The following is a 24,411-nucleotide window of genomic DNA, read 5'->3' on the forward strand; positions in this document are numbered from 1 at the left end:
CATCCTGCCCCTGCTTTGGTCTCATGGGGTGGTTTGTCCTCTATCAACCCAAATCCCCTGTGAATCCCAAGAAAAACCCCAAATCCTTCATTTTGCTGCGCGGATGACACTGAGTGGCCACATCCAGCGACAGACAAAAAAGTGAACAAACAAAACAAACCTCAAATGCCCTAAGGATTATGCTGGAAATTAAAAACAAAACATATGTGTCTATATATAGACACACACAAACACATATTATATATATTGTGGATCAACCCCAAAAGTGATTTAGCTGCTTGCTAGCTACCTTGAAGAAAAATAATTCACATGAAATCAGATAGAAAAAAGAGCTTTTCCCAGGGAGGACCCGGCTCAGTTCAAGTCCAAGGGGAGAGTGGAGGATGGAGGGGGGGACACGGGTTGCGCCCCGGGCATTGAGTCCTCAGCCTCAAGGCTGGGAAAAGGAATAATATAGAATAAAATAGGGAAATGCGGGTGTTTCTGCCCACACAGGCACAGAGGTAAACACAGCTGCCAACGGGGGTCCACCTGGGTTGCGGGAGGTCCTACACAAAGTAGGGGGTGGCACCTGCCTTGGGGGACACATCCAGGGGGCAGTGCCCTCCTGCCGGGGCGCTGCAGGTCTTAGGACATCTCTGCCCGTTCCCTGCAGCTTGGATGGTCCTGCAAACAGACGGACAGATGGACAAGTGATGCAGGTCTAGGGCAAGCGGGATGGGGCTGAGAGCAGAACCCCATGGAGATGCCTCCAGCCCTGCTGCTGCCCACAGATCCGGCAGGGATGCTGATGGGGGAACCGTCCTCCTCCTTATGGCCCCACCAAGGGCAGGGGGTTTCGGGAGGACCCTCAGAAGAGGCAGGAGCCCCGCAGGGCCCGTGCCCGGCTCAGCTCGGTGGCCAGCGCCCGGCCCATGCGGGTGGTGGTGACCCCGACGCTCCGCGCAGCCTCCAGAGCCCGGCTTAGGGACCGGTCCAGCTCCTCCAGCCCCCCCCAGGCTGGGCAGCGGTGGGGGGCAGCGGCGGGTGGCTGTTCTGTGGGGTGCTGGGGGGAGACCCCAGCTGGGGTTGGAGCTGAGGTAGGTACCGCTGGGGAGCAGAAGCTGGAGAGAAGAAGGAGACACATGCTTGGGTCTGCTCTGTGGGCTGTGACCCCCCCTCCCCAGGGCTCTGTGACCCCCCCATTGCCCAGGGCTCTGTGCTTTCCCCCCGCCTTGTTTCTCATCCCTCTCCCTGACCTCGTCCACCTCCAACCCCCAGCACCCATCTCCCTGTGCTCACCCCCATGTAGACCCCCCAAAAAGCAGCCAGGGGCTGTGTGATCCCTCTCCCCATCCCTGTGAGCTGCCACCCAGGCTCTGCGGGCAAAGCAGCAGGTCCCTGGGGGGGCACAGCCCCTCCTGGGTTCAGCCTCCTCCCCAGGGAGATGCTGAATCCCCATATCGCCCCCGCATCGCAGAGCATCCTTACAGCACAGAGGGGACATAAGGCACTAGGGGGACAGGTGCCAGGCAGCCGATGGCGGTGGTGGCAGCGGTGGCAGCTGGGCTGGTCATCAAGTACCACAGTCCGGGATGCTCCGGCTTCTCGGCGCGAGGACCAACACGGGAGCCCGGGGGGAATGTGCCACCGGGGACACGCTCTGCTGTGGGGACAAAGGTGGCCAAATGTCCTCGGGGTGTCAGATGTCCCCAGGGGTGTTAGATGTCCCCAGGGGGGTGCATCAAATGGCAACCCCAGGTGCACACCCCCATGCTATGCTGGGCTGTCACTGCTGGGTGGAAACACCCATGTCCCCTGGGAGCGGGTGGTGGCACCACCGGCTGTCACTTCTGTCCTCAAGCAGTGTGCCAGCACTGTGCCAGGTGTCTGAGGGTTGTTCCCTGTCCCCCCACACCAACCCCCATGAGGGGACAAGCCATGCCAAGCATGTGCCACCCCCGTCACCCACCGTGTGCAGCTCTGTCCCTGCCGTCAGGTGCTGGGGTACCCATGGGTGCCCGGCACGTGGCGCAGCGCGCCCTCCTTGGGGTGCTGTGCTGGGGCGGCCTCACAGCATCACCCGCCCAGGAGCCGGCTGCGGAGAGAGGAGCAAGGGTGTTGGGGACTGTCCCCGTGCAGGACGAGCAGGGGTGGTGTCGGGGGGCACAGCGGGGTGACCAAAGGGACACCCAGAAGGGGCTGGGGGTTGTTCCTGGGGTCACTCACCTGATGGTGTCCCGCTCCTGTGGCACTGGGGGCACTCCTGGGTGTTCGGCTCTTCTCGGGGTGCCGGGGCAGCCCGTGGTGTCACCGCCTGGTACCGTGTCCCTGTCAACACCCAGTGTCAGCACAGGGGGGACCCCAATGCAGGGGCAGCTCTCCTGAGCCCTAAGCACCCCCTGCTGCTGGCACCCACCTGTGTACTGTCCCCGAAATGTCACCACATCCGAGGGGCTCCCAGGGCTCTTGTGTGGGGAGGGGGTGGCCTGTGCCCCGGCGGAGGAGGGGTCCAACTTGGAGGCTGCGGCAGAGGAGGGAGGAGTAGCGGGGACCCGATGGGTTCCTGCCCCATATCCACAGGATCTGGCCTTGGGCTGAGTGCTGCTGTGTCCCACTGGGCCACCTGCCCTGTCCCATGGTCTCACAGCCCCCCAGCACCCCGCTCCATTTGGGGCAGCGGTGCTCAGGGAGGAGTGTGTCTCTGCTGTCCCCTCCATACCCACCGCAGGGGAGTCCCACTTACTGGTGTCCAGCTCCGACCTGTCCCGCGGCAGCGATGCCGACCTCCCCCTCCTCACAGGAAGGACTCCAAGGGCCACCCTGCCCCGCGCCAGGGGACTCGTCTCCCTGCAGAGGGGACAGAGCCATTGTCACCAACCAGACACCTCATTGCCACCTCATGCGTTTCCATCCTCACCACAGCCCAGCTGCCCATCCTCATGAGCCCAACCTCCACCCGGCCACTGCAGAAACAGGACAACCTGCGGCTGGGGGTGTCCCCACACCCATGGGAAATGGTGTTGTCCCCAACCAGTGGTGGCTGCTGCCATGTCCTCCACCCCAGGGTCCCTCCTGCCACCTACCCCAAAGGTGCTGCGTCCTTGGGGGATGATGAGCTGGGGGTCACTGGCTGCCTCCTGCCCGGGGGGGCACAGGGGGTGGCTTTTCCCTCGGGATGGCTGTGGGAATGGCGCAGACTCTCCTCCAGCCGCCGCCGCAGCCGCCGCACCTCGTCCCGCAGCGCCCGGATGGCCTGGCTGTGCAGGACAGAGGCCATGGTGAGGGGTGCTCGCGGCCAGCCAGGCTGGGGGAAGCAGCCCTGGACCACTGGACCCCACACCAGCCCCCCAGTCCCACTGGCCAAGACTGAACAGCTCAGGCTGTGATGCCCCCCAAAGCCAAGCCTGGGGCTCAGGCTCAGCCAGCCCACACGTGTCAGGAGTTCAGAGGACTCAGCCCCAGCCCAGAGCCAGCCCTGCGAGAAGGGAAAAATCTGCTGCTGCCCAATGGAAGATGCTGGTGCCTTAGAACCATAGAACCACAGAACAGTTTGGTTGAAGGGACCTTCCCAGCTCCCCAGTGCCCCCCCTGCCATGGGCAGGGACATCTTCACCAGCTCAGGTTGCTCAGAGCCCCGTCCAGCCTGGCCTGGGATGTCTCCAGGGATGGTTCATCCACCACCTCTCTGGCCAACCTGGGCCAGGCTCTCACCACCCTCAGGGACAACAATTTCTTCCTCATGTCCAGCCTGAATCTCCCTCCTTTAGATTAAAACCATCACCCCCTGTCCTATCACAACAGGCCCTGCTAAAAAGTCTGTCCCCATTTTTCTTATCGGCCCCTTTTAAGTACAGGAAGACTGCAATAAGGTCTTCCTGGAGCTTCTCTTCTCCAGGCTGAAATAAGCCCCCAAAGCCTTTGGAGACTTGGTCCCTGTGTCATCTGGGGGGACTCAGCCCAGCCTGAGACACATGGACACTCACTCACGCTCCAGGCGGGAGCCCAGCAGGTCACAGTGAGACGGGTCGAGGGATGGCAGTTCGGAGGACAGTGGTTCAGGGCACAGTGGCTCTGGGGACAGGGGGGTGGTCGCCAGGTCCCTGGCCGTGCTCAGGGGGTGGTCGCCAGCGCTGGCGCAGCTTCTGCCTTCCGAGTCCGTGTGAGCTGGGGAGAGGGGAGGACAGTCAGAAGAGGTCGGCAGTGTGGGACAGGGGAGTGTCACCCCCAGAACAGACTGGGAGAGCAGAGCCAGCAAGTGGGGGGCACCCCTAGACCAGCATCCCGAGGGGGTTGGGGCACCTCATACATCAGAGCTGGTATTCCCCCGAATTTCTCTCCCTGGGGACACATCTCCCCACAAACGCTCTCTACTCACTGCTGTTGCCGTCGGGTCTCCCCTCGCTGCCCCCACTCTCGGCCCAGCGGGGTGGGGAGCTGCTCCGTGAGGGGGTGCTGGGGGGCTGGTGGGGCCCCCCTGTGCCATCCGTGGGGTAGATGCCCATCAGCGCCGGCTTGGGGGGATGTGTGGGTGCCTCTCTCTTCCACAGAGGACGGAGGGTGGTGGGGATGGGGATGGAGGGTTCCAGCGAGCCAGGGGTCCTGGGGAAGGGACAGGTGATGCAGGCAGCCCCCACAGCTTGTCCCCCCAGCCATGTGCCACCCAGCACATCCCCAGCCCCAACAGCACCCCGTCCCTGCTTCCCACCTCTCCCCCATTCCTGCTCCCCTTTGATGCCCCAAATTCCCCCAGACAGCCCGCCCATGTCCCCAAACCGCCCCCCAGGGTGAGGGCAGGGACCCAGAGCCATACCCGGTGCCGGGGGGCCGGTGCTCGGGGGTGTGCACGGGGGGTGACACCCTGCTGGCCTCTGAGCCCATGAAGCCACTGTCCGTCTCTGGTGACACGATGCGCTGATCCTGCAGAGGCAGCGGGTGGGGCAGGATTGGTGCCTCACATCCCAGGACCCCCTGGCAGGGTCGGGGGTCCCCAGGACCCCCTGGCGAGGTCTGGGGGTGCTGGTGGATGGGGAACCTCAGTCTCAGGGGACTCACCTTGCGGGGACGGTGCTGGGTGACAGCGCTGCCCACCCTGCTGCTGCGGTGGGACAGGGACACCCGTGGTGCCTCTGGAAGCCCCAGGGGAGGCTTGGTTGTGGCTGGTGGTTCCTCAGCAGTGACTGGGGACAGGCGGCCCTGTGTGCCTCCTCGCCATGGGGGCTCCTTGGGGGACAGTGGTGCTGCTCTCTGCTCCAGGAGGTGCCTGTTGGGAGAGGATGGAGCAGGAATAACAGGGCAGAGCAGCCCCAAATGTGGGAAAACACTCTGATGCAGCCAGCTCTCCCATGGAGGCTGTTAACTCTGAAACCTATCAATGGCAGTGATGTAAAACCTGAGGCGTGACATAAAACCTCCTGCTCACCCTGCCTGGGAGACTTGTGCGTCCACAACACTTACAAGGGGGAGGTCTCGAGGTCGGCCCCCTCCTCTAGTGACCGTGTCCTGCAGGGGACGTTGCTGGGGTTACCGTCCCCTGCCCTGGGCCCATCCACCTCCTCCAGGGACCCGCTCTCTGCCAGGCTCAGCTGCTCCAGGCTCAGCGACTCCGGCAAGGACTTGAAGTGCTTGTACCTGGGGGAGACCCATAGGCAGGAGCTGGTGGGGTTTGGGGACCCACTCTTTGCCTGCTCCCCCCATCCCCATACAAGGGCACTCACTGCGCCAGCAGGTCACCAAAATCCTCCTCCACTCGGAGCTGCTTGCACCAGAGGGGCCGGGGCAGCCTCCCTGTCACCTCCTTGCTGTTCCCCACTGTCCCCTGGGGACCCTCCATCAGCACCGGGCTCTGCAGGGCACAGCAAAAGGGGGTCACAGAAGCACTCCCCCCCAGCTGCAGCAGGGTGCCCCCGCCCCAGCATCTTCACACCCCCCAGCTTGCCCAGCTCACCTCGGGACGTGGGGAGTGGGCGGCCGGCGGTGGGGAAGGGGCTGTGGGGGAGCGGGGCTTGGCTGGGCGCTGCAGGGGGGGCTGCCCCTCGGCCCCCGGCTCCAGCCGCTCCTTCAGCTCCTCCAGCCGCAGCCCCAGCCAGAAAATCTCTCCTTCCACCACCCTGCAAGACAGCGACCATCAGTGCTGGGGTGACACAGAACCCCGTAATGCAGAGGCTGGCAGCACTGTGGTTGGGGGCTCTGCCAGCGGGGAGGGGGACAAATACCAACCGATCAGGGTCGAAGTCCCCCGAGTCCCCCGGGTGCCGCTGTCGGGCTTGCAGGTACGCCCGCTCCAGCGCGTCCTGCGCCTCCTTCAGCTTCCTGAACCTCTGCAGCACAAGGGTGGTGATGTCCCAGCCTGGTCCCTGTCACCCCCCAGCCCCTGTCCCTGCCACCCCCCAGCCCCAGCGTGTGTCCCCAGTGCGGGATGTCGGGAAGAGGCTCACACACCTGGAGCTGCTCCGGGGATGGGGGGTTCCCTGCCCGGATCCAGTCTTCGAGGGCCTCAACCTATGTGGAGAAAAAGGGCTGAGCCCCCCGCCTGCTGCAGCCCCCCATCCCACATCCCCCCGTCTGGGACCTGCCTGTGCCTGCAGCTTATGGGTCTGTCCTGCCAGCCTCTGTGTCAGCGGGGTCCCTGGGGTCCCTGGGCAGCGACATGACCCTGGGCAGGTGGGGCAGCCCCCCCTGGGTGAAGAGGGGGAATGATTTTGGGGTGATGACCCCCCGTCTGATGATGCTGCTGCTGGAGCTGCAAGAAAACATGAGGACAAGGTGATGCTGAGGACCCACCCAGCACTAGTTCCCCCAGCGCGGGGAAGCAGTGACACCCCAAACCTGGGACAGGAGGGTGAGGAGCTGAAGCGGGGAACAGGGGCTGACCCACCTGCAGCTGGGGGGGCCGGGGTTGTGCTGAACGCCGCCGTGCTGGCCCGCGGGATGCTGAGGGACACGACGCGGCAGCTGGTGCCCACGGTGCCCATGGCAAGGGGGTGGCTGGGCCGCGGCGGGTCGGCGTACAGGCTCACCTGGGGAGGGACAGGGGATTTGGGGCACCCACCCTGCACCGCAAAGCACCCATCCCCATGGGGACAGCATGCAGGTGGGAGTGAAGATGGACACTGTCCGTGCTTCGGTTTCCCCACCCGCACAGTGGTGCAGGAGGCAGTGAGGGTGACAGCCCTGCCGTTTTGGGGCTGTTTTGGCTCAGCCCCCTGCCTGGTGCAGAGGGGAGCCCACTGCTTGTTGGGGGGGGCACAGCAGCCCCCCAGTTTTGCTGTGGGCTCTGTGGCAGCCTCACTCCCCCTCCCTGGGCTGGGGTGGCTACACCGCAGCTCCCCAAGAGGAAAAGTGGGGCGAGTGGGAGGAAGACACCCCTGGGGAGGAGGAGCAGAGCGGGGAGCCCCCCTGCAGCCATCCCAGCCCCAGCACCCACCCTGGCACCCAGGCGCAGCTGGTCGATGGTGTTCTCAGCCTCCGCATACTTGGTCAGCAGCTTGTGGTAGTCATCCTGTGGAGAGGGGACACACAGCAGGTGACGGCACCGGGTGCAGGGGACAGGGGTTCAGAGGAGGCTGGGCGGGGGTCCCATGGGTGGAGGGGCAGCCTGGGGTGCAGAAACCTGTTGCCCAAAGCACCCAGCTGGCGCAGATGTGGCCCCAGTTTCACTGAATGGGGGTGACCCTCTCCCCCAGGGGACAGAAGGGCAGCCCAGGGGACAAGCATCGCAGGTGAAGAGCACTGCTGGGGGGCACAGGCATCCTCGGAGGGTACATGAGCATCCCAAGCATCCCTGCCTCCAGCCTGAGCACTGCCTGCATCCCTGCCTGCTCACCAGCCCCTGCGCAGGATTGGGAAGGGGTGACCAGTCCCACACCCCTCCATGGGTGACACAGGGACAGCTCATGGGACTGGTAATCTGCAGCCCCTGGTCCCCACCAACCCCAGAGACCCTCCCAGTGAGGCCTCTCTGGCTGAACTGGGGGAGCTGGGTGTTACCTGGAGCTGCTGCACCAGCGCGGTGGCTTGTCGGGGGGACCTGAACTCCTGTGGCAGCCCGGCAGTGGCAGTGGGGGGCTCGGGGGGGACCCCCTCCCCACTGCTCAGCAGCACCTCCCGCACGATTTCGGCCGGGGACTTGAAGCCGACGGGGCCCCTCGGGGCCGCGGGGTTGGGGGGCAGCGCTCGGCCCCGTGGTGGCCGGTAGCTCTGGTCGATCTTCACCCGCGCCGCCACCTTGGAGAGGTCAGGCAGGGGGTGGTTGAGCCGCCCCCGGCCATACTGGGTGTACTGGGTGCCATTGGCTGTGCCGGTCCCCAGTCCTGAGGGACCTCTTGTCCCCTTGTCACCCACGTGCCGCTGTCGGGGGCTCAGGGACCGCGATGGCCGGCCAGGCTGGGGCAGCAGCACCGCGGGTGTCACTTTCTTGGGCACCTGTGACCTGTTGTGCAGTTGGGGTGCAGGGGGGGGACCAGCACCCAGGGGCTCCTTGGTGGGTGCTGAGCCAGGGGTGCCAGGGGCTGGCAGCCCTGTCCCAGTCAGCTGGGGCTTGGGGACAGGCTCGACGCCGGTGGCATCACAGAGGTCGTTGTCGGAGAGGTGCAGCTGGAGGCTCCGGCTTGGGGTCCAGCCCTGTCTGCGTCCCCTACCGGTGTCCCCAGACGTGTCCCAGCCCCGGTGCTGGCGGGAGGGGGTGGTGGGGCTGTGGCTGACATCTGACAGCCCCGAGATGTCACCACCGTCCGTGCTGCAGCCGTGGGGCTGGCAGAGAGCCCGGCCACCCCGCAGCACCTCGGGGCTGCCGCTGGACCCCGAGCCCCACCGGCCCTCGTAGGAGAGCTCAGCATAGGGGTCCCCATCGCTCTCTGCCCCCCAGGGCCCCTCATCCCCCCTGGAACTGCCCCGCTCCTCCTCCTCCAGGTGCTGTCGGGGGTGCCAGGGACTCTCCTCCACCAGGGATCCCTCCTCCAGGTCCTCGCTGTGTCCTGCAAAACACCCACGCAGCGGGGCTGCCACCAGCCGGCCGGTGTCCCCGGTCCCCTCACAGCCCCCCCGGCTCCAGCAGCTCCTGGGACACCCAGGTGCCCCCACGAAGCAGGAGGACTCACCCCACGGTGGGCTCCTGGCATCCTCCCCCAGGCCAATGACCCCGTCCTCATCCATCCGCCTTTCAAAGTCGTCGTCGTCTTCCTCCTCCTCCTCCTCCTCCTCCTCTCCCTCCCAGCGCGTCAGCTCTGTTTGTGTCCAGCGCAGCCATGGTGCCGGGCTGGCCATGGCCCGCGGGCACCGCGTCACTGTCACTTGTGCCGCTTCATGTCCCAGCAGCGGTGGTGGCGGGCTGGGGACCTCCTTGTTGCAAATGTAGGTCACATCATCGCTGCCTCGTCCTGGCGGGGCTGAGGGAGAGGGAGGGATGCTCAGTGGGACACGGTGGGCAAGTTTGAGGTCCCCCCACCCTGTTGCCAGGGCTTCACCTGTCCCCCAGGCCCTGGGGACAAGAACAACCGCTCACAATGGCAGGTGACACCCTCAAGACACCCTGCATCCCACTATCAGGACCAGGAAGCCAGAGCTGCCGCATCCCCCATGGCCACAATGGTTCCCAGAGCCCCCCAGGGCCACCCCAAAAGGCATTTCCCCCCAGAGACTGGGGGCACCCAGCCTGTGACAGCACCCTCCAGATGTCATCATGGCCAGGTAGCCATGGCCTGGGGACCATCAGCAGTGCCACCTCGGCACAGGACAGGGCTGGAGGGGCAGGAGCACCCCAAGGTCCCTTTGGCTCTGGGGGGCTGACAGTGAGAGGGATCACGGTCGAGGCCTCACACACTCACTACACCGATGACCTAAAAGCAGGAGCTCACCCTCGCTCTGCTCCCTGGGGTGCTGGGGTTCCCCGAGCCACAGCAGCGGATGGAGAGGCACCGGATGCTGAAAACCCAACCATGGGGCGGGTGATGAGAAACAGGGTTTTCCCAGCAACATTGTTGCGGCTGAATTTGAGCCCCTACACCTCAATTTTGGCCATGGGGTGCTGGAGGAGGCAGCTGCCAACGTGCTGGTACTGAACACCATGCTGGCATCACCAGCATCACCCCACAGCATCCCCACCCCAACGCCGGAGTGTGGCGGAGCAACCAGCCCCAGGAGGGATGCACTCACCCCGTACCAGCATCCCCCCAACATCCCCATCGCCACGACCCCATTGGGGGTCCCCAAGCACCCCAAAACCTCCCTGCGCCTGTGGGGTAGCTGAGCTGAGCTTTTGCAGAAGTAGGAAAACCACGCTCGGTGCTTCCTGCAAGTTTGCAGGCGGCCGCAAGATTTTTAACCCTATCACGCCCTGCGTGGCAGGGGCCCATCCCCCCTTCCGTGCTGCTTTTCATTAAAACCTTTACATTTTTAAGCCAGTTTGGAGCAAAACGCCAAAGTAAAACGGGGTGGATCCCTGAAACCAAAAGTCATTGGGATGAGGGTCCTCCAAGAGGACAAGCAGCCCCAAAATTCAGTCATATGGCCCCAGAATTCAGCTCATATCCTGAATTTCCAAGGGGGGTCCACCTGGCCCCCACCCCAAGATGCTCTCGGTGTCCCAGGAAACACTGCGGCTGTAACCAGGCACCCAGTGCGTCCTGGCACATTTGTAAGCGGGCAATTAATCCAGCTCGTTACTGTGTAATTAGTGGCACGCGGAGGAGAGCTTGCGCAAGCTCCGCCTGCTAATGAAACCACAGCTCGGTCGCTGGGGTGGCTGCATTTAGCTGAGGGGGTGCTGTGGTGATCTGGGGGTGCTGCTGGCACGAGGATGGTGGTGATGAGCAGCATGCTCCAGGAAAGTCCTCTAAGCCCCCCCAAAGCCTCAGATCCACAAGGCCCCTCGTTTAAATCCCGCTATTAGTGGGGTTTTGGGTTTTTATTCAGGTGCCAATTGGCATCAGGGTCCTCAGGCATTGTCATACTCCCAGCCCTGCCTGCATCCTTGGGGCTTTATGGGCAGGGAGCAAACCTTGAAGCATCCCTTAGGGTCTTGAAAACCTCCCGGAGAGTTTGCAGAAGGTTTTTCTTCCCTGTACGCTGGCCAGGCAACTGCACTTTCTGCACCTGGAGATGCTCCACAGCTTCTCTTGCCTCCAGGGAGGACGGGGTTGCCCATGGGATGCTTCAGGCTCTGCAGCTTCTCAACGCAGCTTAAAGCGCTATTTTGGCTTTAGCCCCTCTCTGAAGTGGGATGTTTCCAGCCCCAAGTCCTTTCCCACATCCCAGACCAGAGAAGCAGCACAACAACGTGCCCCCCAACCCACCTCAAGCCCCACAGCACCCCCAGGAGATGAGGAGCCCCAAATAGCAGCCCCAGCTGGGGGAACGGAGCCTGTGGGTCCCAGGGTTAAAACGTTTCCTACCCAGTTTGGCCAGGCTGGTGCCTGGATCATCCTAACACGTATGCCATAGGTTGTCACCCCCTTTCTAAGCAGCGTCCCAACACGTACGCCATAGGTTGTCACCCCCTTTCTAAGCAGCGTCCCCTCAGCTGCACTGCGCACAACAGCTGCAGTCCGCAGGGTCTTGCAAATCCAGCCACATCTATCACTTTCCCAGAAAGTCCCTCCACTGATGGTCACGGCGGTGAGAGACAAAAATCCAGGGTTTTATTTTCCCCTGTAAGTGCGTTGCTCGTTGTTATTGGTAGCGCAGAAGAGCTTGAAGAACCATGTGGTTACGCACTCGGGAACCACAAAGCAAATGCAAACAAAGGGCTAAAAAGAAACTTAAAAGCATCAGCTGGAAAATGCCTTTTACACTTGAACTCTTCTCTGCCCGAGACCCTCAGACTTGAATTCTGCCTTGGGGGGTGCTTGGGGTTGTGATGAGCGCTGCCAGGTCTCAGCTTGTCCATGTCCCCTCATCTATGATCCCCTCCACAGGCAGCTTCATACTCGGCCACCGCGCCCCTATTCAGTGCTATGGGACAGGGACGTGCGGGGCTGAGACCGCCAAACTCATTGCACGAGTGACGCAGAGGAACAGCGTTGAGGTCGAGGCCCCGTCACCACTTCTGGGTTTATCGGTGGTGACAGCAAAGGAGACGCCGCATCCACCGCCCCAGGGCTCGCTCGGTGACATTGGGGGGGGGGGTGACAGGGTTGCTGTCACTCTGCTTCATCAACCCTGCGCACAGCAGGCGGGTTGTGGGGGGCTCTAAGCCCCCATTTCCATCCCTGTGGCTTGAAGGCGACATCCCTTGAGTGATGGGGAATAACCCTCCCTGTGCCCCAAAAGAAAACTGCCATCCATCGCCCGGGAGGAGGGTTAAAGACCCCCCCGAGTCCCAGACGGGCACGAATGTGCCCGTCTGGGACTCGGGGGGGTCTTTAACCCCCCTCCCGGGCAGAAGATGGATATTCTATGTTCCTGAACCACCAGCTTATCTCCCAGAGGTGCTGGGCACCCCTATCCCTGTAGGGATCCACTAAAAAGACGTGGCTAAAAAGCTCTGCAGCCCGAGGCTCTGCAGGAGATGCTGTATAAAAACACACATCTTTTTCTGCTCGAGCGTCTAAAAAGCCCCTCGCAGGAGCGGCACGTTAGCGTTGTCACCCAAAACATCTCTTTCGGAGGGGTAAGGCGGCCAGAATGGCCTCTATTTGGAACTTGGCAAGGGGCGTCTGCACTCCAGGAGGGAGGAATTCCTAGTTTATAAACCCTTTTTTCTTTTTAAAGCCCACAGAGTCTCGTTTTTATGAGCGTGAAAGAGAGCAGAGAAGCGGAAACGCTGCTTTTTTAGTTTGCGCCGTTTCTAAGACAAGGGAGAAACCATCAGAGTGAGGAAGAGCTCGATAAACCCTCCTCATCCTCTGAAATCACACACGCCTGTTACTACACCATCGCTCACAAGCCAATTTGTCCCTCAAGTCACTCTGCCTGGAGGGGCCGTTTCCCCCCCAGCCCCCCTGAACCAGCATATCCCCACATATGGGAACCAAAACCCCACGGAAACGGCAAAACCAGCTTCTCTGCATCACTCACACCGGAGCGAAGCCTCATGGCGGGGCAGGGAGCTGCACCCACGGCCACTTTTCTACCTCCTGCCCAACACAGGGCCCTGTCCTCATTTGGGACAGTGTTGTCCCCAGGTCCTGTGGGTTTACATTCTGGGGTTGAACCCCAATCTGTATGCTGGAGCCGGGGGCTGCTGACGGCCATAATGCCTGTGAAGAGCAGCCTTAAGGATTAATCCCTGTCTGCAGAGAGCTGCCACCAAGCCGGTGGCACAAGATCCCTTCTTATCTCAGAGGTGGCAGGGGACACGGGAGGGCAGCCAGCCCTGAGCAGTGTGTGTTGGGGTTATAACCAGCAAACAGCATCATGCATCGACTGCTAAACCCTTCGGGGAGTCCATAAACCCCCCCTGCCTGAACCGTTCTGAACGGGTGCTGCAGAGCAAGGGAAACCCACGACACCCGCGGGCACCCGCTGACTTTAAGGAACGCAGCTGCCCTTTAAATAAAACAAGGAACTGAAGCTGAAGGTAGCTCTTGCAACTTCCTCGCAGGAGCCACAGGCAGCGACACGGCCTCGTGTCCCGCAACCTCCGCACTTGGCTTCGTGCCGCCCTTCGTGGCCACGGCCACGCCAGCCTGATGAAACCCTCCCGAAATCTGCGCACAAGGCGGGCGGCAGATTCGACCTTGGGCGGGGAGGAAGCACCGGAATAAGGAAAGTTATGACAAGTTTTGCCTTGGGCCATGAAGGCTCTGCTGGCGTGGGCAGGACACATGTTGGCGATGAGCGACACAGCAGCGTGTCCCGCGCCCTCCCGCTGCATCTCCGCAGCCACAGGGACCCTGGTGGGGCTGGGGGTTCCCCGTCTCCGTCCAGGGACCTCAACCACCTCCCAGCGGTGAGTCAGCCCTGCCAGAGCCGGGCTCAGCAGAGCCGGAGGGTGCTAGACGCGCACCCCAGGATGGGGCCAGCCCTGAGAGCCCCCAGCTGTGCATCCAGTGGTGCCCCCAGCGGTGCCCCCTCCTTCCCTCCAGCTGCAGCAGGCGCCTTGCAGGGAGCAGCCGCGCGGCGCTGGCCCCACGCCCCGAGCCAGCCCCGGCCCCCTGAATCACAGCTGGGGCGGCACATCTGGCCCGGGGGCACCGCTGGAGGGGAACCGCTGGAGGGGAACCGCTGGAGGGGAACCGCTGGAGGGGGCCCCCCGCCCCGCGCATGCAACAGCTGTCCCGCGGCCGCTCACCTGCAGGGTGGGCGCGGCTGGTCGCTCCTCGCCCGGCGCTGTGCGGCTCCGCACGGCGGCCCCGGCCCTGTTCCTGTTCCCGTTCCCGGCTCCGTTCCCGTTCTCGGCTCCGTTCGCCGCCGCCGCCGCCTCCCGGCCCGGCCCCGCCGGACAATAGCGGGTCCCGCCGGCGGCGGGGGTGGGCGGGGCCTGCGCCCTCATTAACATCCCTCCCGCTCCTAGCCAATCCGCGCACGTCGCCGAGCGGGGACCGGAAAGTCATTAGCATAAACCCGCCCCTCCCCTATATTTGCATAACGAGAAGCAGGCAGCCAATCAGAGCCGCGCCTTAAGGTTCTCATTGTCATAATTTATGCAGCGCGGGCACCCCCTGCTGGGGCGCGGCGGGGCCGGGGTTGCCCCATTCCCGGGGATGTCCCACAGGGACGGGAATGGAGTGTCCCCTCCCCGGGCCCGGGGCAGCTTTTCCCATCGCCACCTCATGGCGGTACTGGAGAATGCTTCACCTTCCTACCCGCCATGTCCCAGCCCCGAAGAAGCCCCCAAAACACAGCCTTTTTCTAACCCGATAGATTTATTGAAAAATTAAAAGCACAAGCTCTGTATATATAAATACGATGACATTGCCAGCAATATACAAGGCCTCCGGTTGCTCTCTCTGCATCCCCACCCATGGTCGGTGCCACTCACCTGGGTACAGGGGCAAACACCCAAGGGAGCAGCGGCCACCTGAAAACCCTCCAGCCTGAGCCACAGGCTCACCTTGCTCTGTGTGTGGCACTCGAATGACAGCGGGGACACCCAGACCCCCGCCATCCACCCACCCCACTCCCCAGGCTGGCCAAGGGGGAGAGGGTGTGTTCCTAAGGGCAGCCCCCCCCACCCCAGAGAGGACGGGCATGGAGACTTTAATGGACGTGCACTGATTTCTGCCCGTTCTCACCCACCCTACCCAGGCAGCGAGAGTCTGTGGTGGGTGAGGGGACATCTGGGGACAAGCTGGGGGTGTCTGCATGTGCGGGTGAGGGCTCTGCATGGTGGGATGCTGCTTTCACACCTCGGCGCTGCCTTTCATCGCCATTTGGGTGCTCCCTGCCCCAAGCCACGCTCCCAAACCCCACTCGGGTTCCTAAAGGGCGACGTTGAATTCTGTGACCAAGAAATCAATGTAGTCCTTTTCCTTCAGCTTAAAGGCTTCAGCGATGATGCGGGCGGCTTCCCGGTGCTCTTTGCCCCGTAGCCCCGTGCCGTTCACCTCCAAAATGACGTGGCCCACCTTCAGCTTCCCACAGTTGTGCGCCGAGCCCCCGCGCTGCAGGAGACAGGGGGTCAGCTCGTGCTCCTCCCACCCCCAACTCAACCCAGGGATAAAATACAGGTAAGCTGGAGAAAATGGGAAATATTTTGTTTCCATCACACTCAGCCTGATCCATTGAACACAGGGCCTGTTGTGATGGGACAAGCGTGATGGTTTTAAACTAAAGGAGAGGATATTGAGATTACACACAAGGAAGAAATTGTTGGCCCTGAGGGTGGTGAGAGCCTGGCCCAGGTTGACCAGAGGTGGATGAACCATCCCTGGAGACATCCCAGGCCAGGCTGGACGGGGCTCTGAGCAACCTGAGCTGGTGAAGATGTCCCTGCTCATGGCAGGGGGGGCACTGGGGGGGCTGGGAAGGACCCTCCTACCCAAACTATCCTGTGATTCTATGAAATGAAATATTTCACATTTTGGAAAGTGGGGATGAATTTGGCTTCCCCCCTGCTTGCTCCTGGAGCACAGCGCCAGCTGGGATGGCCAAGAATAACCAAGGCGCAGTCAGTTCTGCGGTAGTTTTGCTGTAAATAAGTTGAATTTTGCCCTAAGTAAACAGCAGAGGAAACAGTGTGGGGAGAGAGCTCTCCAGGGCTCAGTTCCCCAGCTCTCATCCACCATTCCCCCTCCCCGATCCCCTATCTGAGCAAGAAAAAGGGCGTTTCCAGACATATGGGGACACCAGCCAAGCCTTTGGGGCTGCCCGCACCCCTCTGAAATGTCTGCAGCAAATCCTTGGCTCCCAGGACGTGTTCTGTGGTACGGGATCATCCACACAGCACAAATGTAATCCTCAGCAACCCCCCAGCAGAATGAGGCCTGGGGCTATAGGAGGGGGAAGCTCATCTCTAAAATCCCCTCTAGGGCAGGGTTGTGGTCGAAGGGCTTTCCTGAGCCTGTCCAGGGAGGAGCGGGATGGGACGTGCATCGAGTTCTTCTCATTCTCAGCCCAGCCTACCTGGATGGTGACGATGCGGGGCAGCGGCTGCCGCGTGTTCGCTCCCCCCTCGATGGCGATCCCCAGGGTGGGTGCGCTCTTGGACACTCGGATCAGACACGATGTGGGCTCCAGGAGCCCCGGCTGAGAGGATTTACATATCTTTAGGTTAGAAATTGCAGACAGGATTCATTGTTTTAAGTGACGACAACACAGGGAGAGATGGCAGTGCTGCTGAGGAGGCCGGGCACGTTCACCAAGGGCTGGATTCCAGGGGAGAGGGTTGGACACAATGCCCACAGTTGCTCTCTGACTCTTGACATCCAAGATCCCAGCCATATGCAGGTCTGGAAGGGCTTGGGGAGTTGCAGAGCAGCTTTGCAACCGCCTGCCTACCCCCCTCAAACTTGCTACCATCAGAAACCCTCCACTTCGCTTCTGGTATCTGGTGTCACCTTCCCTTCCAGGTGACAGGAGACTTCACTGTACCCTGCGGATGTCCCCTCAGGGCCAGGAGCTCTGCCACATCCCAAGCAGCTGTTTGCTGGGGCTGGGAGGGACCAGATTTACTCAGGATGGGGTGAATCAGCCTACGTGCCCCTCTCAGCCGTTCCTGCTTCCCTTCCCCACAGCTCAGCCCACCAGCGAGCTGACTCAGCTCATCAAACCAGAGGCTAAATAACCCATCAAAGCATTAATGAGGAAGGAGTGGGGAGCAGTGCTGTCCCTTGGCACCCTTGGGTGCCCACCCCGGGGCCCCTGGGCACCCAGCCTCACCGGCTTGGAGGCCCCTTCTGCCATCCCCTCGCTCCTCGCCACCTCCTTGAGGCTTCGGCTTTTCCCAGGGACCGGCTGCCGGCTCTTGTCTTTGCCGCTCGTCTCCACCTCCCCGATGTCCACCCCGCTGTCCTCGCTGAGGGTCTGCCCGCTGTCCGACAGCTGGGAGAGCGTGGAGGCTGGGGAGAGACGGGGCGGTTAGAGGTCGGGCAGCGCGGCTCTGCGGCCGGCCGAGCACCCACGGCCCGGAGGGAGGATGTGTCACCCGCTCCCAGGGCTGGGCAGCACCCCTGGGATTTAGATCTGGACTTCAGAGCGGGGTTCCCAAGCGGATCCCTCCTCAAGAGCAAAGTTGAGCGCAGGGAGCATCACGGAACAAGTGGCTTCACACCCAGGTCCAGGATCCAACCCAGATCCCGAACTGGGATGGAAAGAGAGGGCAATGAGTTCAGAGATTCTGCTGGAGGCCAGTTGGAGCCAACTTGTGCTGGGAGGGTATGGGACAGATCTGAAAGGAGGTTGTAAAATGGAGGGTGTTGGGCTCTGTTCCCAAGTAACAAGTGATAGGACAAGAGGAAATGGCCTCAAGTTGCAGCAGGGGAGGTTTAGGTTGGATATTAGGAAAAAGTTCTTTGTGGAAAGGGCTGTGGGGCATTGGAACAGGCTGCCCAGGGCAGTGCTGGAGTCACCATCCCTGCAGGTGTTTAAAAGGCATTTAGACAACGTTCTCAGGGACATGGTTTAGTGCTACAGTTGGGTTATGGTTGGACTTAATAATCCTGAGGGTCTCTTCCAACTGAAATGATTCTATAACCTGACCCAGGAGGGGCTGGGGACAGAGCCGACCAGAGAGGAGCTGCATGGTAGGAGCTTTCTCCCCTTGGAGGATGAAAGCTCTGAGTGCAGATCGAGGTTCTGCCTCTGGAAACGGGGTGTGGCAGCATCTGCAGAGAGGGCTGAAGGTCCAGAAATCAGCCCTGAGGCTTGGAGGAACCGGGGTGACACTGCTGACACCCCTCGGGCAGGATCCGGCCTCTGTTCAGTGCCAGAAACACGCTCCACTCGATCATTATCCCGAGATGAAGCAACTAATTGCAGGGCGAGGATGGTACCACAGGAGGGCGACAAAGTCACTCGTAGCGCGTTCCAGGGAGCCTGGCTGCAAACAGGACATTTCGGGGGGGGGGGCTGACAGACGCTCCTCCCTCACTCCCACTTCTTTTTCCCGGGATATGCTCAGGACAAATCTGATTCTCAAGCTCAGTGCAGGCACAATTAGACTTCTTTTTTTTTTTTTTCCTCAAAAAATCCGGAGTTAATGGGAAAAATGAGAATTGCTTCTTTTAAAACTCCACTGGAAGCAGATTTCATGACCTAACGCAGCAAAGCCCACACAAGAGAGGAATTGCAATCAACAGCCTAACAGAGCTTGGTCTAAAGGTCAGCCTGAATTGCGCTGGGAACCCAGGGAGGCTTTGCAGAGCGAGCTGGTGCCGATGGGGAGCTGCTGGCTTCCCTGGGCCCCGCAGGTTTGCCAGCGTTGCCAAAACCCAGAGCCGAGGGCTTTGTCTCAGAGATTAACACCGCTACACTGCGGAAAGCTTTATGTGTTTCCTGGATTTTCACTTCTTCTGTTTTTTTTTTAAGCCACGATGCTGTCAAGCTGTTCTCTGCAACCGAAAATTCATTCCAGGGGAAAAAAAAGCAAATGAATACACGGCTACCAACCATCACATCGATCCAGGCTCTGTGGTTTTTACCCTGCCCTATTGACTTGGAGTTTGAACCAAAATCACAACGTTTGCCCCCGTGGCCCCTCCATGGCTCTCATCTCACGTCCCTGCTGGGAAAGGGGATGCTCTGCAAGCAAGGCTGGTGCTCAGGCAGGGACCTGTAGCCTGATGGAGGTATTTTCCAACTCCCTCCCCAGCTCCTTTTTCATCCTGTGGTTCATAACACGACACTCACCTCTGGCCTGGGGCAGGGGCCTCACTTCATTGACGTCGGGCTCGCTGTTGGGTTGGTGAACCTCCACCATGATGAAGTGCTGGTTGCCCACAGCCTGGGGGCTGCCCTTGTCTGGTGGAGGGGGGGCCGGGTGGGGTGGGGGGGGGCGGGGGGGACGGGGAAGGGGGGCTCTGAAGCCCACCGGCTGCAGCGCTGTCTGGGGACGGGCTCTTCAACCTCGTTGGGGACTGGACCCTGGGGAAGGGACCGATGGGGTGCTGGCTGACCAAGGAGAGCTGGGCATCCATCTGCCTCCTGGAGCTGCGCAGGGCTGGGGAGATGGTGGCGTAGATAGCGCCGGGGACAGACTCCTCGGTGGAGGTGGTGGCAGTGGAAGTCACGCTGACCGTGTCCTTCTCGGAGTAGCTAGGAGGGGGCGTGGGGTTTCGGGGGGCCACGAAGAAGAGGCCGGACTGTGAGGACTCGGAGGAAGGGCGCTTGGGCTTGTCCTGCCCTGGGTGCCTGTGCTGGGCAGCAGAGGGGTCCAGCATCTGAGGGGCTGAAGGAGGAGGCGGAGGCTTGAAGTTGGGTGGTTCATCTGGGAAGGAGGAGAGATCATCCTGCCAGAGCAAGGACAGAAGTTTTTAGGACACCAGACTCAGCTGCGAGAACTTCCCCAGGCTCAGTCACCCGCATCTGCCTTCTCATAGTGACCGCGGCGAAATGAGGCAATTTTGATAAAAACACCTTTCTGACCTTATTGGCAACAAGAATATGACTCACAAGTGAAGATGATTAGAGAACAAAATGCCCAATTTTTGCTTTGGTTAGCACAGACGCTACTCTTATTCAGACAGCTAATTCCTAATCAATATGATTAATTTACTTCAGTGACTGCCGTGACATACGTGGGGCATTGATGTAGCAAAAAGCTACAGAAGCTGAGGCAAAACCCCATATCATCAGTATCTCAGCTCCCACCCCAGGTGCAGCAGCACAGCGTGGTGTCTTACCAGGGAGATGTCTGGCAGGGTGTTGATGCTGCTTTGGTGGCCGTCTCCACCTCCCTCCAGCTCCGACGTGTTCTGATAAGGCAAAGAAAGAAAAGAAAACCAGGTCAGAGCAGCCAGGAGCAACCACCGCAGTGCCAGCACCACAGGGAACATGCAGAGTGGTGCAGGGCACTGCACAAACCCCCCTGACAAGGCCAGTCTTTCACCCAGAGGTTTTTGTTTCTTTGGACATTCTGGGCAGACTCACACATCACACAAGTAAAGCAGCTTTGGTGGGATGCGCTCTCCCAAGCTAAGCAGCGTGCTCAAAGCATGCTGTGAACCTGAGCTACCGGGGCAATTGCTGCTGCAGAGGAGTGTGCTCCTCTTAACCCAAATCCCAGCTCCTTCTGTTTAATTTGGGAGGGGAGAGACCAGCTCTGAGGGCTGCAGGTTCAATACCTGGATCTTTCCCAGGAAAAGGGCAATAGAAAAGTTTAAAAACCCCCCTCACTTGCAAACCAGAGCAGTTGGTCTCGGATGCAAACAGAAGCTGCTGCCACCGCTTTCCCTTTCTGAGTCAAAATGACATTAGAAAATGTCACAACACAGCTCTGAACACATCCCAGCTCCAGAAATCAAGGAGGGATTGTCAGATCCGTCAGTCTGTCTGCACAGGGGCAGCTGTCAGTCAGGATGGACCCAGGGTGAGGAGGTGGATACAGCCAAGCAGAGCAAACAGGCACCCTGGCTAAGGAACAGCAGGGCTGGCAAGGCCGGGGTGAGCGGCACAGGCTGGATGCACAGCTCTGTCTTGGTAAAGCCAAGCATGAACCCAGCCGGTCCTGAGTCTAGCCCAGAGCCGTGGCTCTGCTGCTGGCTTTGCCCCAGGTGGGTACCAGACACCTCCTGGGGGACGCTGTGACGATGGGACACATCCCCAGCTCCCTCTGATCTCCCTGCAAGAGCAAACCCAGACTCAGCGCCCACTTCCCACAGTAACTCCCGATCTGGAGGTGCCGCTGCTGCTCAGAAAGGGCGCAGTTCCTTTCTGTCACGTTCACAGGGATGTTTGTGCTGGAACAGGCAGGGTACAGTTTGTGTTTAACTGCGTGTTATTTATTGCAGGGTAAACAACTGATTAGTTGAAATGCTGGTGCATCTGCTTTTCCCCCATCTGCTGGAGGCTGCTGCTGTGCCTGTAAGACGTTAGCGTCCCAAAATAGACACGGGAGACATTAGAGAAGCTGCAAAAACATTGATGGAAAGTGCTTTTAGCTCTATGGTTTCAGAAGGAACGCTGGAGAATGAGAGCTAAAAGAAATGGCTTGTTCAGAGAGTGACAAGTAAAGTATTAGCTTGGGAAATCATTCCTTCCTCTGACAAGGGTTGATTTCATCATCAATTAATCCAACATAAAGGCAGGTGGCTTTTGAAAGGGAAACATCCCCTGCCCCTCCGTGGGTTGCTGACTATGTGGCCAAGTCAGGGCAGAATTGAGATTGGGCTGAAGCATTTGACAGCAGTAACAGAAAGAAAAGGCTTCAGTCAGACCTGACACGGCACAGGGCTGTGCAAATCCAAGCAGCAGCATGAAAGACATGGTGACACCACATCTGAGGCTGGAGGAGGAGGCAAGTAGGGCTATTTCAAAAGCAATCTGCCTTCGTATTGATTAAAATGACCATGAACTTTTCTGGGCTGTGCATGCATTAGCAACAGGTCTTCAGATTTGATTGAAGTGCCAATGAGTTTAAAAGCTCGAGTGCCATCGTGTCCCTGCGTGACGCCAAGGAGCAGGGATGCTCAGCCGGGCAAAAGGCAGTGCTGGGGAAACCGCACCAAACTGCGGCAGCGCGCTCGCCGCAGAGCTCCCTCCTTTTGCCATCGTTTCCTCTAACGAGAAAGCTGTTCTGCAGAAAGCTGCCCAAATATCACCCTCCCCCTGCACCAGCCCGTGCCCAGATGCTGCCCAAAGCCTTTAATCCAGCCAAATGGCTGCATGCAGGGGGACAGGAGCCATGGGGGAGATGGTGGCATTTCAGCTTGGCCACTTTTGGGAGGATCTCAGCTGCGTCCCTGACTCTCCACTCGCCAGCTTTGTGCCAGCCCCAGCCTGCCTCCAAGAGTTCACTGAGCTGCTGGCAAAGGCGTGAGGACCAGAGCCCTGTGTCATGACCAGGAGCAGCCTGCCATCAAATAAGCATAGTTACATCGCTATTAAAAGAGAAGAGTGCCCCATGTCCCCCCACAAAAATCTGGCAGCGTCTTTTCCCCTAGCCCTGCCACTGAACTCGGTGCCCATCCCCATGACATCAAGCCCATCCCATGTGCCATGTCGCAACCTCATAGGTGGGACCAGTCTGCTCCCAGACGTGAACCCTCCTGGCATAGGGAGGGGGCTCAGCCAGCTGCACCCCATGTCCCCCCACCAGACAGCCCTGAGCCCCTGCCCTCCCGAACAGGGACACCAACACTGCTCATCTTCTTCGGGGCACTTTTTTCTGCTGAAGTGTGCATGCAGGAGATTTGCCTTTGCCCAAGCTTAGTACTTCAGGGGCAAAAGCAATTAAATAGAAATTGCTCTGGGCTATAAAATGTAATGGCTTTTAAGCCGAGCACATTTGCTTTCAGGAATTGGATATTTTAAGACTCTGCTTTCTTGGATTTCCCTTGAAAGACCCACTGAAGCCACACGCCACTGCTCTGAAAAATGAGTATTTATCAAGGAGGCTGCTCCTCTTACCGACTATCCGCTTCTTCACCTCATCTATTTTCTAGTTACTTATAGAAACCGGAGGCCCCTCCGGCCCCTCTGCAGGGTGCAGCCGGGAGACTTTGGTCCTTCCTGCCTTACGCAGAGTCCACAGCAAGAGCGATGGAGCTGGAGAGCATCCTTCAGACAGGCAGCCAGTTTCTGTTCACAGATTAAGTGGTGGAGAAACCACCACCTCCCTGGGGAATACAACCCAACCTTTAATTAACCTCACAGCTCCAAATGAGTCCCTTCTTTTCCAGTTACTGCTAACGACTGCTTTGCAGAGCTACTCAGCCTGACTCCTGCAGGGTTTAGAGCTTTAACAACCATGCCAGTCTGAGAATAAGCCCAGCTTTCCTCCTCTCTCCCCTTCCCTCTCCCAGCCCACAGCTCCCATCCCTGCCTTCTCTGATTCTAGGAACTCTGAGGGTGACACAATGACCTCCCGGCAGTGGCTTCACACTGTCTCTGTCCTCATCACCTAAGAGGACTGTGCCAAGAACATGCGATCCCTCCACATGGGATGTCTGTGTCCATGCTGGAGAGGGTAAGAAGACAGCAGGGAGCTGGACCAGCTCCGTGACGGGGTACACAGGTGAGGACAATGTCCCGTTTCTCTGCTCTCTCTCTGGGGACAGAGATCAGTCACCAAAGAGGCATCCTCCTCGCAACCAAGAGCTCTGCTATGACAGAGGATTTCTGAGGCTCTCCCCACATCCATTTCTAGCCTCTCAAAAGCCTGCAGGAGGATTTCTCCAAGGCTGAACACTCACAAAGCTGAGTGCACCAACCCCTCCTGCACTGGAGCACAGATTTTTGCAGACCCAAAGCCCATAAGGAAAATTCTCCCCCATCCCTGAGGCTGGGTCATGGGATGTGACCAGACTACTGGTATTTAGCCAGGATGCCCATACAGGGAGACAGCAGCAGGCAGAGCAGGCAGGGAGGGCAGTCAAGGGTCCACCAGGCATTAATGCTGCTGATCCTTCTGAAAACTCAGCCCTGAGCTGTCCAGGCTTTCATGCAAGTGGTACCAGCTGGGTTTGGTTCAAGGCTGAGTCTTGTCCACAGCACCGAGGCCTGCAGCCGAGCTGGGGAAACAGCTCTGGAATGGCTCAGCAGAGCCACAGGATGAAAAAGCAGAGCTGGGTGAACGCAGACGGCCGTTCACGTGGCCGAGTCGCATGTGGGCCCTGGACAGCCTGTACCCGCCTCCCGCCCGACGCACATTCGCGCACTCAGCCCGTCTGCTATGGCAACCGCAGCACTCAAACTCCCCGTGTCAATGACGGCCCCTACCTCCATCAGGTCTATTAGCCACAAGAGCCGCTCCTGGGGACGTGCGAGGGGAAAAGCAGATTAAAACAACCATAAAAGCGAAAACGTAACGTCAGGGAGGATGCGGAACAAATGAGGGAGACGAGCAAATCCCGGCACCATGCAGCCCTCCTCCCCCAAACCCGCCCTGTAGAATCC

The 24,411-nt window shown here is 60.0% G+C and overlaps 2 protein-coding genes across 2 annotated transcripts in view; both read right to left on the minus strand.

The window, feature by feature from the left end:
• Positions 1-850: 850 nt before the first annotated feature.
• On the minus strand, positions 851-14,416 carry AKNA (AT-hook transcription factor; the record flags this gene model as incomplete). The annotated part of the gene is made up of 23 exons (XM_080355741.1): positions 851-1,103; positions 1,471-1,645; positions 1,952-2,077; positions 2,209-2,310; positions 2,399-2,545; positions 2,726-2,829; positions 3,066-3,239; positions 3,966-4,146; positions 4,358-4,581; positions 4,793-4,899; positions 5,035-5,242; positions 5,437-5,610; positions 5,697-5,824; positions 5,927-6,089; positions 6,199-6,299; positions 6,421-6,480; positions 6,555-6,700; positions 6,815-6,998; positions 7,406-7,480; positions 7,969-8,954; positions 9,078-9,365; positions 13,565-13,625; positions 14,210-14,416. The coding sequence occupies 23 exons, from the start codon at positions 14,414-14,416 to the stop codon at positions 851-853; spliced, it is 4,374 nt and encodes a 1,457-aa protein (XP_080211867.1).
• Positions 14,417-15,109: 693 nt separating this feature from the next.
• WHRN (whirlin) overlaps positions 15,110-24,411 on the minus strand; it is a 44,753-nt gene continuing 35,451 nt past the window's right edge. The window contains 6 exon segments of the mRNA XM_080355689.1: positions 15,110-15,521; positions 16,483-16,605; positions 17,239-17,417; positions 19,207-19,339; positions 19,341-19,805; positions 20,199-20,270. Coding sequence (XP_080211815.1) covers positions 15,339-15,521; positions 16,483-16,605; positions 17,239-17,417; positions 19,207-19,339; positions 19,341-19,805; positions 20,199-20,270 — 1,155 coding nt within the window. The 3' untranslated portion in view covers positions 15,110-15,338.

This window comes from Nesoenas mayeri, assembly GCF_963082525.1.
Source record: "Nesoenas mayeri genome assembly, chromosome: 18".
Lineage (NCBI taxonomy): Eukaryota > Metazoa > Chordata > Aves > Columbiformes > Columbidae > Nesoenas > Nesoenas mayeri.